The sequence below is a fragment of the Apteryx rowi genome, unplaced genomic scaffold (assembly GCF_003343035.1).
Source record: "Apteryx rowi isolate R43461 unplaced genomic scaffold, aptRow1 scaffold_48, whole genome shotgun sequence".
In the NCBI taxonomy this organism is placed as follows: domain Eukaryota; kingdom Metazoa; phylum Chordata; class Aves; order Apterygiformes; family Apterygidae; genus Apteryx; species Apteryx rowi.
The window spans coordinates 2713056-2725957 of NW_020450738.1; the positions used below are offsets into that span (position 1 = coordinate 2713056).

The 12902-nt window shown below is 36.5% G+C and overlaps 1 protein-coding gene across 11 annotated transcripts in view; it reads right to left on the reverse strand.

Annotated features, from left to right (window-relative positions):
• Positions 1 to 12902, reverse strand: part of TBCK (TBC1 domain containing kinase) — a 138645-nt gene that overhangs the window by 87732 nt on the left and 38011 nt on the right. For all 11 annotated transcript variants that reach the window (XR_003255576.1, XR_003255575.1, XR_003255572.1 and 8 more), the window contains 11 exons: positions 12488 to 12549; positions 11601 to 11749; positions 10342 to 10480; positions 8779 to 8878; positions 7243 to 7292; positions 6750 to 6879; positions 5799 to 5897; positions 4451 to 4513; positions 3428 to 3554; positions 2791 to 2841; positions 1103 to 1186 (listed from right to left, as the gene is read on the reverse strand). Coding sequence is in view for 3 of the 11 variants with exons in the window: in XM_026078343.1 (XP_025934128.1) it covers positions 1103 to 1186; positions 2791 to 2841; positions 3428 to 3554; positions 4451 to 4513; positions 5799 to 5897; positions 6750 to 6879; positions 7243 to 7292; positions 8779 to 8878; positions 10342 to 10480; positions 11601 to 11749; positions 12488 to 12549 (1054 nt within the window). In the remaining 8 variants the exon portion in view is untranslated. The remainder of the gene's footprint in view (positions 1 to 1102; positions 1187 to 2790; positions 2842 to 3427; positions 3555 to 4450; positions 4514 to 5798; positions 5898 to 6749; positions 6880 to 7242; positions 7293 to 8778; positions 8879 to 10341; positions 10481 to 11600; positions 11750 to 12487; positions 12550 to 12902) is intronic.

Sequence of the window (12902 nt, forward strand, 5' to 3'; positions counted from 1 at the left end):
ATTCAGTTCATAATGTCTCTTACCTATCATTTTTCTTAAGTAAACTCTCCTAACCACTGTGTTCTTGCCTCATGTTAGTTCTCTCCACACTCTCCATCATGTAACTGCTTTTATGTCTAATTGTATTTTTGTTGACCAGTTCTTAATTTCCTCTATTTTTAAGGATAAAGAAGTGACAGACATTGTTTCTAAGCTGAGGAGTTCTATCAGTTTATGTTGTATACAAAAGACCATTTCTTTAAAAGAAATGCAAAGACAGCAAACAATGCTGAAACCAGCTATTCAACAAACACTCACAATTGCTTGCAATCAAAACCATTCCGTATGACATAGTTTTTAAAAAATGGAAAAAGCTGTTTGAAAAACCCTGATAATTTTAAAAAGCAACTCCAAGACAAATTATCTTGTCAACACGGATAGTGCCAAGGTGGCTTTCTAGTTCTTGACAATTTCTTCTTTGTTTTTCCATGAAATTTACAACTGATTTTAAAATAGAACAGATATCTACCTCCAAGACACTGTTTTAATTTCTCTGAGTTACCTATACAGCTGCTGGAACACTCTTCCTGAGTTCTCCAGTCCCTGTCCTGTGTTGAACTACATTATCTCCCTTCAGTAAGTAATGCCCTTCAAGTTTGTAACTTTCTGAACTTTCACTTTCCAAGGAGTTTCAAGTTTGTACTGTTCCTCTTCCTTGCCCCTCTCTGTTAAGACAGCTCTCTGTGGCGGTATGATTTTGATCACACGAAGTGTAAGTCTTTACAGTATAACACCAGAAAGGCTATTTTCTCACTTCATAGCTTTGTGTAATTGACTGACTCTTAGCTTGGATATTACACAGAGCAGCGTATATCTTTTCATGCACTTGGGTTTTTCCCCTGCCCAGAGCTTCACCTACTTTATTCTGTTCCTGTTTTTCTATCACAGCTGTTGTGCTTATTTATGTAAGAAAATAAACATTTGAAAGACACAGGTAGGTATTTCTACAGTGTGATTCCATTTGTGTTCCAATTCTGTAACCACTTGAAAAATCGTATTTATAAATCCACAATTAATTTTACCTCTCATAAAAGAGATACAAAAAAGTAAGAGACTTACTCACCTTGAATAACATGAGAATTATCCTTTAGAAAGAAGTTATATAAATACTTGGGGATAAAAGCAGACATACAAGCATATGCCAGAGCTGAAAGAATTAGAAAAAGGGATGTTACTACAGAGGTAGAAACATATGTATACCTAAAAGTGTTCATTATTAAGCAGAGAACAAGCATAAATATTAAATCACTCTATACATTAGAATGATTGTGAAAACATAAAAAGGGCACATTTCTCATTAAAGGATTTTAAAAGCTCCTAAAGAAGTCTCCTGCTGTCACTGAGTAACAAAGAAAACTGGCTGGATGTGATATGCTCCCAGTTTACTCCTGTATTTCTTCTCAGTGACAAAGTAGTGATGATGAAAAGCCATAGTAATATCTGCATTAAAATGTGAGGATCCCGTGATGAATAAAATTTTAGAAGAGGTAGTTTTGGACAACTGCTTTGTTGCATTCTTCTACATTTTCTCCTATAGAATCTGTACCTGGCTTATGCCCACAACAGACTCTCATCTGAAATCTTGCTTCAGCTCAGATACAGACAGAATTCAGAGGAAAAACACAGGGCAGAATACTATTAAAATATTGTCAGAAAGATGAGCAAAAGCATCTTAAATTTCCCAACTACTCCTCACATACATATGAAGTAAAGATTAGAGGGTAAAAACATTTTTTACCACAGATTTCCCCAGGAAAAATTTCCCCACTTTTCCCCAGGAATTAATCAATCTATTTTAATACAATTCTTAGTCATGCTGCTAGATCACAGATAAAAAAAAAAAAAGACATCTTGGTTACAAATACAAGTTTGTCATAAATTGTTCAAAGAAAATCTATATCATTTTGGAAGTGCTAAGCAAGATGTCAAATTTAYAGCAAAAATGACAAGTTCATGTTATAAGCAAATTCTGTGTTTTAACTTTACTAGTGTTAAAACTACTATTTCACTATCTAAGCCAAACATGCACAATTAGGTTAAAGTAAAACAAAGTAATAAAAAACTGGAAGATAAAATTTTTCATAACTCACTACAATTATATTTTGCTTCAGTGGGAGGAAAGACAGCCTCTACAACCCAACCTGATAGTAACATGTCCAAGAGCAACAAAACCCTGTTGACTGAAGTTTTTAAAGACGCACAGTTGGAGTAATAGGAGTCATTGCTCTAAGAAACTAGCTTTCCCCACACAGATTTTACAAAACAGAACAAATGACTGGACTAACCAATTCTCAACAAATCAGGTTCTAAGAAGATAAAGGCCACATATTCAAACGTGGTAAGCATTTAAGAGTTTAAAACCAAAGTCAGAATTTCTGAACAACGTTAGTCTGATAGGTCAACAGTTAGTACATTGATATTCACATTAAACAAGGCTGAACTACAGCTTCACTGAAAAGCATAAGTATTAGAGAAGCATTTCTTGCTTTTCTATAGTCAAGGCTATTTGTACTTCATATTGTATAACTGATTACTGTATTTTGTTGTTGAACCCCTGCTTGAAGAATAACACCACAATCATTTTCAATAATGGACCATTTCTTTTGACTGGTGGCAACAGGAGAAGCTTTAAATTTCCTTTGCAGCTCCTGAAAAATTCCATCTATAAGCAGGTACACACACATCTACATACAACTAGCTACAAGTGACAGACTGCGCTTCCCCTCACTCCCAGCAGAAAAAGGTACTCACCTTCGTTGTTAAAATTTAAATACAGGAATGGTGCACAGAGAGAGTCAAGACCTAAAGAGAGAAGTATTATGAAGAGACTGCATGAAGGTCTTGTTTTTTGTAAAAGTATAAGATAAATTCATAAATTTATCATGTAAACTTACATATTTTATATCAATTATAATACCTGCAGCCTCAGGTTTTGCACATTATGCTGAGAACAAGYGTGAAAAACGCATGAAAGCAAAAAAGGATTTCAAATTGTTAAACTACAGCACTAAATTGATTATTCTGCCACGGCTTTCAAGAAATGCCATTTACAGCCCCAGGAACTCACTCAGTAACTTTTGCAGTTTTACCTTTGATCTGAACAGCTGTAAGTAACAATTTTTTTTTTTTTTTGAAATAAAGTTACTGTAATTTAAGGAGGAATACAACTTAAGAAAATAAATATATTAGAGTGTGAGGGGTAATTTACACTACAAACTCAGTATAAATTATTAGGATTTAAGTTTCTAATAACTCACAGACACACTCTTCAAAAGAAACAGAAAGGAAAGCAATCCAAAAAAAGCTTATGGGAGGAGCTTGTTTTTAAGTCAGCCACTGGTACAGCCTTCCAGTTAATTATCTGATCATGCTAACTTGTCAGACTCACCTTGCCAGTACACCAAATCAGGATGGGAAACAACCCAAGCCTTCAGTACGCGTCTAAACTTTGCATGACCCTCTGGTGATGACAGTAATTCATCATACTGATGGCAACGAGGAATATCAACTTCAATCTGTACCATAGCCAAGCATATAAAATAAAGAGAAATCAGGATAACTGGGGTTACAAACTACAGCAGTCTTCCAACACTGCAGATGGAAAGCAGCCAAAGAATACAGGTCAGACCACCACCACAAACATGATCCGTTTTCTTCATCACACTCACAAAACAAAACTGGAAAGGGACAGGGCATTAAAGCTGCACTCAGAGATTAAAAGTACTTTTTTTTTTTTTTTTTAAATTCAGAGTCATACTTGGGGAAAAAAATGGGGCTCTAGCCCTTAAAAAAAAGCAGAAAGCAGACTGCAGTTACAGTTTTTCTGCCCCAACTTTTGACATCATTTTAGGTGTTAATACCACTTTGATCTAAGGATAATCAGAGTTCTCAGAACAGCACACAATGTGATGAAAACTATTTCTTCAGCCAGCTGAAAGGAAAACTGTTGCTTGTGACATCTTTTTGCTATTTGACAGTATTTCCTGGAGAACTTACTTGCTCAAGAACCCATTTCTTTAAAGCAAGCTTAGCTCACAGGATCTCAGAGTACTACACACTATCTGGTACCAAGTCCAACAGGCACAACAAGCATTTGATCAAAACAGGACTTTTAGTGCTACATCAGTACCATTGTTCACAGCACTTTGCTCTTTGCTGTTGCTACAGAATCAATGATTCTGAAGTAACAGAGGATTTCACTTTCCACATGTTATAACATAATTTGAGTTAAACAATTTGTTCCCATAGGCTTTGTGAGATTCTTGTTGAGGCATGAATGAGATTACAAGCCTGGGGGGAACCCTTTCATAACAATCTGCCACACCTGCTGTAGTAAACATGACTTTGCCACTGGTGGAAAAGATTTTGCATTAACTCAAATGACAATATTTGAAAACAAACAAAGTCTTACTTGTCTATCTGTAGGAATCGGTGTGTCTTTATCAATGGCATCATACTTTGCTTGTATGGCACCCTATAAATGGAACAAAAATATCTGAATTTAGAAAGCCCTTATTAATATAATTGCAAATTACAATGTACACACTGGCATACAGAAGTTGATTGGTTTTGCCAAGTGCTTCAGTTATCAACTCTTTTTCTGATAACATATCATACTGCATTTCCTAAAGAACAAAACATTCCTACTGCAGAATTTAACAATCTTTGTTCTCTTACAATTCAGGCCACGTAGACCTTTCTGTGACTTCTCCAGTACCATCTTCAGTGATTTTCAATTCTGTTTATGCAGAAAGACATGCACTTGATCCAGTTTTCAAGCTAACTGAAGCCTTCAATCTCATTTAGGTGTGCACCTCAGTCACTTGCAAGTGGCCTTTGACATCCTCTTTGTAAAGGCACTAAATTCAGCTACCTATTAAGGAGCACTGATATTACCAATATACATTACTCTCAAAGAGCATATCTGACTTATGATTCACATAAGTACAGGCTAACAAGTTTACCTCAATGTTATTGGACAGGGAAATACTACCCTTATTTTACAAACAGTAAGCAGAAGCTTGAAAAGTGAATCATCTCCCAAGGCCCAAGCTACAAACCTGACCAGCAGTTCATCTTTTCCTTTACATCTTTTTAGGCCATAGTATAGAGCACTCAGTATATATCACATCCTGAGCTAAATATCCTAAATAATTTGGGATGTATTATCTGTGAGAACCTCTCTGCTGTACTGCAAACAGGACAGACACAAGCTGTTGGTCAAACAATGTCTCTGAGAAGCCCTCATTTCTGGGACATCCCTTTCTAAGTTGTTTGTCCAAAAGGACAACATTCAAATTATTCATTCAAATACCTTTCAACGTATTCATTCTCCAGTCTCTGGAGGAAGTGCATTGGTGGACAGATGAAAAAAAAAAACTTTTGGTAGGTTTCATCCTGTTTCGCCCAGCTATTGCTGACAGGGCAGAAGGTAAAAAACTTTTAAACTACCAATTGTATTTAAACAATCTAGCAAAATTTGGTTGTATAGGTTCTATGTTTCCATCCCATAATCAAAATTTAATATAAAGGCAGTGAAGTTTATATGTGTTCTCTGAAATCAAATAAAGGTAGAAGCAAGAAGCAAGTTTGTCTAAACATTGTCTTTGTTCACACAATTTCATGTTTCATTTTGTTTGAAATCCTACTAGTTCTACCCACCAAATCTTCAAATCCATCCCAGCTCCTGTGTCAATCCCATTCCTATCCCACTCCTTTCCCAACTGAAACTTCTGTAGATGCCATCCCATTATCCTTACCTCAACACCCAAGAGTGCAGCCCAGGTTATGCCTCTCAGAAGAGGAGGAATGTCAACCCTGGCTTCTTTCCATATTTGGTTTTTCTTGTATGGATAGGCCTTCAAAGAGAAGAGACTAATAGCATAAAATGCTACCGCGTCACCGAAACAATCCAAATTCCAGCCCTGGGAATAAGAATATCTCTCTCCCACAGAGGACAAATGTTGTCAGTCCAAAGAACAAACTCAAGTTTTACATCAAACAAGTTTCATTCCTACACTGGAAGCTTGGGATGGAGCACTACTGTTTACTGTTAAAATACCCCCTCCTTCCTGCAAAAGCATTCATGTACTTTAGTATACCAGAAAGTGAGCAAGCTAGCTTTTCACTGAAAGCTCTTTCCTCATTGTATGTTTCTTTTCATACTACGCATCCAACTTTGCTTTGTTAAGTACTGCACCTAATGAAGCATTGTGCCAGCTCTCTTGCATTCTTAAGTCAGAATCCCTGTCTCTGCAGGAAGGATTGCTATTGCTCTCCTCAGCAAAAATCAATCAATAAAAATCAGTATTTCTAAACATGGTGCTGTCACAGTAATGACTGCTATTGCTTGTGAATACCTTCCTGCTTGGAAATGCAGAAACTTTACAGGTGCATTTACACCTATAATAGTTTAGTCTGTTAGGAAATAAAGGATGCAGAAGTACTTTCTTCAGTAAATAACAGGTATTACTAGCAACTCTGATTCTATTTTTATAGGCTTATTTTAAAGACTATTTTTATATTCATTACTAGTAAAAAGACCTATTTGTTAAATTCTTATTTTCAATCATCTTATACTTCTGTAAGCTTTTTCCCCTCCTTTTCCACTGTGGTCTGTTGCATCTCTGCTTCTTTTTTCAATTACTTGATCCTTTAAAAATCCTCTATTAGACCAAATTCAATTATCCAGCATCAGAAAGATTCCATACCTTCAACAGCCTGTCAAACAGGACAATTCTATTTAGCTGGTACTCTGTGTCCCTCTCCCGGATGATCAGAGGAAGACTGGCAGCTGCAGACAGCTCATTACTACTATTTGAATGAGGTAAAGTTGACTGACTAGGAAAAAAGTTAGGAAAGTCATAGTGAACAGCAACAAATACAATTCATTGTGACAAAATGAATATCCTGAGATACATTTCTGAGTCAGAAACAAGTATAAATGGATAATTTTGAATATTCAGCACCAATAGTTGATTCAGTTCAAGATTTTCAGGACACAGCAGCAGGCTAGGCTTCTCAGTTTGGTGTTAAGGCCCAGTGCTGAGGGCTCTTCAACTCTCATTGACTTTAAAAGTTGAACAAAGACGTGCGTGGTTTGCTTTTGGAAGACACTTGTCCAGCTGTGTATTATGTCACTCAAATACAACTAATAACTCTAAGGTCAGTGCCTGATATATGTACAAAAACACACACACTTACTCATCTTCAAGCAATGGATAAAATGCTTCCCCACCAACATCTTTCAGTCTCTGAAATTCAGAATAAAAATTCACTATCAGGATGATGCTCAGAATTCAAGTGGAAATATTTAGTAGAATATGAAAACTATTACCTCACAGTTCATTTGTCAAATTTAGTAACTTGCCCTGAGATCTGACTAAGTATTAGCTCAGTCCTCAATCAGCAAAGGAACATACAGCCTTAAATGCTAAAAGTTTTATTATTACAGACTTTTAAGAGTTAATGGAAATTCTTCTGCTTAAAGATAACCCTCTTACCTCATTCACAGACTTACACACACACACAAAGCTTTTATGGGCCAAGTATTAATAGATCAGTAGTATTAAACAGTTTCTTCTTTTCATTTTTCTGCACAGACTTCCTGTCCTAGCAGCTGCAAAGCAACTACAGAACTTGGATTAACTTTTTTAATCAGTTCAAGAGTTATGCAAATTTGAGTTCCTTTTACTAGCAGCATCTGAAGCCACACAGAAATACAGACACTCTCTGGAAAGATGACAGAGAAGCAAGTCTGGACTCTTGCCTGAAGTTTTCAGACATCTTTGGTGCATTGTGATTAATGTTTAATACCATCCTCCCTGCAGTGCTCTGTTTTGCAGTTCAATCCTTAACTTAAAGGCACACAGCCCCTCCTGAGACTGACAGTGCAGCTCACTCTCAGTTCATTCAACTCTGATCCTCTTTTGATTACAAGCATCATGCTCTGCTCCACGGAAGGTGTTTGAAAGGCTGAATAAGCTTAAAAATATATTTCAGCTAACATTGCGAGGTTCAGGCTTGCATCTTCCCCAAAATGAAACTTCAGTACACAATACAATAAAAGCATTTCAGTGATATATACAGTAAATCTTTTAATTGATTGTCACAGAAGGTAAAATTATAAATTATCATTTGTATATCTTTTTTTCTACTGAAGATGGAAAAAAACTGCATGACCACATTTTGGCAAAAATGCTTTGAAGTGATCTTTCAAACTAATTGTTTGAAAACTAGCTATACATTCCAAAGGTTAGCAACAGATACTGGAAACCTGGTATTCAATTTTAACGCTTCAAGTGAATTGAGCTGATTTTTCTTTTGAATATTGGGAGCCACCTACAGACAGCAATTAAAGAACGTAAGAAGTCACTCATTGTCACAATTAGTTTAGCAATTGCACAGGATATCAGGTACTACAGAATAATTGGGGATCCATAAGAACAAACCACGTAGCTAAAATAAGGAAAAGGAGGAAGGAAAAGAGGGAAGGAGAGATGGAGGAAGGCAAGGAAGGGGGTGGGGGCCGGGAAATCAAATGTAGTAAGTTTTTGCAGACCAAGCAGTTTAATAACACAAATCAGAACCTGACTCAGATGCCAGAAAGTCGTCTCTTGGAACCAATAATACTAGTAATACTGCCCTTTTGTAGGAACAGCAGGAGTTGTTCCATACTCCCTTTAAAAGAAATGTTTCTGCAGTGAAGACATAAGCACCTGTGCACAGTATTTTTCTTACATTTCGGAGCTGGCACAGAGACAAAGTCACAGTTGTGTCATCTAGGAGGGAACTTCTGTCTCGTCCTTGCCCAAAGCTCTCACCGTCTTCTAATAAAAAGCTTCAAAGGGGGGGAAAAATTCCGGTCATTTTATAATGTAGGACTTGAGTTAAAAAAAAACAAAACAAAAAACTTACATCAATCGGTTTCTCCTCTAAAATACAATACTAGTTCTTAGAAGTATGCTGTATTGATTCTGTGTAGCATGAAACCTGCTATCAAGTGCATGAAACCTATCGTCAAGGAAATGTACAATCATCTTAAAATATTCAAACAGCTTTTACTGGAAAAGTCACATTTTAGGTTTTCTAGAACTTTGGTTTGCATGCAAAGGAGGAGTAATGAGATTAATAGTCCCTTTTATTCCTTGAGCTGACACAGACTAGGACTGCCATTTACCATGAGAAGCAAAAATAAAATGTCACTGTCATTAGAAAGCCATTTCTCACATGGCAAAAACATGGAAAATCTAATCCAGCCCTTCTCTGCTGCAGTCCACTGAAGGACCACTAACGTATCCAAGAAAGCATACACAAATTACCCATTTGGTGATATCTTAAAAACAGACAGCATCAAACTGATTTCCAGAAATTAAGCTAACGTTCTCAGTATCAAATAATATCCTTCTTTGTCCTGTAGAAGATGAAGTTACATTGCATTTTTGAATGAATGTCTCACCTTCAGGATAATTAGTAAGATGAAAAATGTTTTCCACATGAAATTCAAAAGTAAATGCATTCACCAGTGGGTATGGAAATGGGCAATCACTCAAAGTGTCATACAACTTTTGCCCACCCTAATATCACTTAAAATCTAGCTCTGCCTTTTCTTTTTGAAGAAGTTGCACGTTGGTTGTACACACTGACTTCATGTGTTTCTAAATCTCAAACGCCRAGAATTGGTCTGTATGGACAAATCACTCTGCTTACTAAGATCAAATTGCAGGATCAAGACACTGATATATTCATAAGATTTCAGCACGTATGCAGCAGGAGTATAAAAGTAATGACTAAAAGGTAACAGAATTAAAAGCCATTAAAAAAAGCTAAGAATTTTTAAAACAACAGCTGATTGTTGAAGGAATGAGTTGACCATTCAGCAGTGCTGATCTGTGAAAGAGAATTCAGAGTGTAAGAATTTGCTACAGAACCTATTAAATTAAATTACAACTAAAAAACATACCATTCAAGCAGTGATACATTTTTAGTAAAACTTAATGCTATTGGAAAGAGTGCTGCATTTAGAGACTTTCAGTTTATTATTTTCCATTTCACCTACATTTCTTCAAATTTCAGGAAGCAATGTGAAGTGCAGATGGACAGCAGGTATAAGGTGTTCAAATAATGCCTTAAACTGGGCATTAAGAGGGGAAGGGAAATGATTCCCTGCTGCTCAAGAATACTACTTTCAAAATTTTTCCACAAAGAGAGGTCTTGAAACTAAAAACCAAAGCAAATTATTTTCTTGGAAGCCCTGATTTTCTCCACCATCCTACTGCCCTAAAAGTGCTTCTCTTTCCTTACTTGGGAAGCGTGCAGACAGGTGGCTTTGATCGAATGATTTCCTTGTTGACAAGTTCTTTCTCCAAGTCTCCTCCAGCCAAACACCAGAGATGATAAACCTCTTCAATTGATCTCTCTGCTAGGTAATCACTATCTTCATCTATTAGGAGAAACCAAATAAAAAGTTACAGCTTGTTAGTTATCTCCTATTTTTTTTCCTATCACTCTAAACACATTTTGTTGGAAACAGATTATTATGTTTGAAAGGTCCTAGACCATAATGTGACAATAGAAGAAGAGTGACCTTCCTTTTGCAGTGCCCTTTAGGATGATTTAAGGAAAGGGCAGATGGGGAGAGGTCTGGAGAAAAAACAAACAAACAAACGATCAAACAAACAAAAAACAGCAAGCATTTCTGCAATTTCCCTTGGTGCCAGAAAACAGAACAAATCAGAAACAAATCAGAAAAATACATTAAAAGGTGGACTTCAGCTTCCTGTGCATCTACCTTAAAAAACAAACAAACAAAACAAACAAACCCCAAACTACTTCTACCACAACAGAGAGCTAAGGGTAAAAATAAGAAACTAGTGATTCATACTGAGTGGTTCTAATTTATCTTCCCTTCACATAACATACACACACTAACAAGGGGTAAAATCTTAGCACCCCCCCCCCCCGCAAAAAACCCCCCACCACAACTGTGGAATGAGATTTTCTAAGCAATTAGAATTCTTTAAGTTCATCAGAAAAAGTTGATGAGGACTTAAGAAGAGTGCTAACACTTTCAGCATATTCTAGTTTTAAACTCAGAAATTTCTAATCTTATTCTAGAACATGACTTCTTTCACGAGGATTTTATTTTCCAATATTTGGGGGGGGGAGGGGAAGAGCGCATGATATGGCCCAGCAGAATCCAGTTACCAATTCACAATACAACATAGTGAAAAGAACTACCTTGTCCATGTAAATGTCCAGATTACTAAGGCAAAAGCCAATACTGATATCCCAAGCTGCACTTGAATACTTGAATGCACTTGAATATTAATGATGCCTGTTTATTCCCAAGGCCAACGCACAAAATCAGGATGTTCTCCTTTGACTCGCACACGTCCCTCAAAACATGTTTGTCCATATCTATTCCTATTAAACAATTTACTACAAGAATATAATATTATCCCATTCAACAATTTCTCTCCAACAAAGCATTCGAAGAAAACTCCAAAACATCTTATTTTCCTTTCCCCTCCAATGGAACCCATCTCAATATCCCCCTTTACCTTTACATAATAGAGTGATGTCTTCAGGAAGCGTTAAATTAGCACACCTCGGAGATGAGGAGAACAGACCAGCAGGTTTGCAAAAGGGAGGGTATGCCAAGGATACTTCACTGAACAAACTGTCATGCAGCAGCTCCTCTGGAGTTGGCCTTAAAATAAGAAAAGACAATAAAACACTAAGTGCAAAGTGCTTCCAAAAATATAACTTTGTCAGTAAGAAACACCCCCACTCCAGTAATAAATATTAACAAATTATTTTAAATGATCATTGAATTTCAGAGAATTTTAATAGCAGAGAATCTACCAGTTTTGTTCAATCCATAATACATAATACACCAGGTAGTCTGTTTAGAGCCCCAGTTCAAATCTTATCTTCATTTAATGTACATAGCAACTATTTTTTTTTAATTCCCCTTTAATTCCTCTAAGCAAAGACGGAAAAAAAGAAAACATAAAACCTTGATTTAAAGAACAGAAGTCTACTTTGTTTTTTTAGAAAAAAGTTGTGGTGGACTGACATAATTAAAAAGTATTTTGAAAGAAGAGTTTTGAAGAAAGCAGCCCTAATTCTGGCTACAACACAGCTACAGTAACCACCACCAACATCTAAACATGGAATCAGTGAAAGCTGTGAATTTAAAACTAGAAATTACTGAAGAGTTTCCCCCCCTAAATACTCTGATTCAATCTCAAGGGTTTTGTGCACTTGATTCCCCCCCTCCCCCCTCCATTCCCCCCCCACCCCCAAAGGATACAAAGTAACAAAACTAAGAATTTCTTATAGGGTAACACAACTCGTCAGCTTTCTGAAAAACATTCAGCAGCAGGTCTTCTAATTTAAGTAGCATCCCAGCACGGTCTACTATGCATTTGAACTGAATACTTGCCTCCTAGAAGGCTGGAATGTGAGGCATTTCTTCAGTAGAGCTATCATATTTTCAGAAAGGTCCTGGAGCATAAAGAAAAATATGGAGGAGGATTGTTAATTGCTGTCCTAATTCAGCAAGCCACTTTAGCAGATACTTAACTTTTAACACACCGGCTATTCCATTGAAAGCAATGAAATTTCATACCCACACCTATGAGGTTAGCTGTGTCAGACTAAAATGCTACAGCTGTTCAAACAGGGTAGTAATCTCCCTCTTCRCTTTGGGGGAAAAAAATTTGTTAAATTCACAACAGATAGAGATTTTTTTTTTTCCAATCTGAATTTTCTGCATCCAGTTTGAAACAATGCAACACCTGGGAACTCCCTTCTAATAAGTCAGAATCCTTTTATACAGTTTCTCAAAATATGCAAGC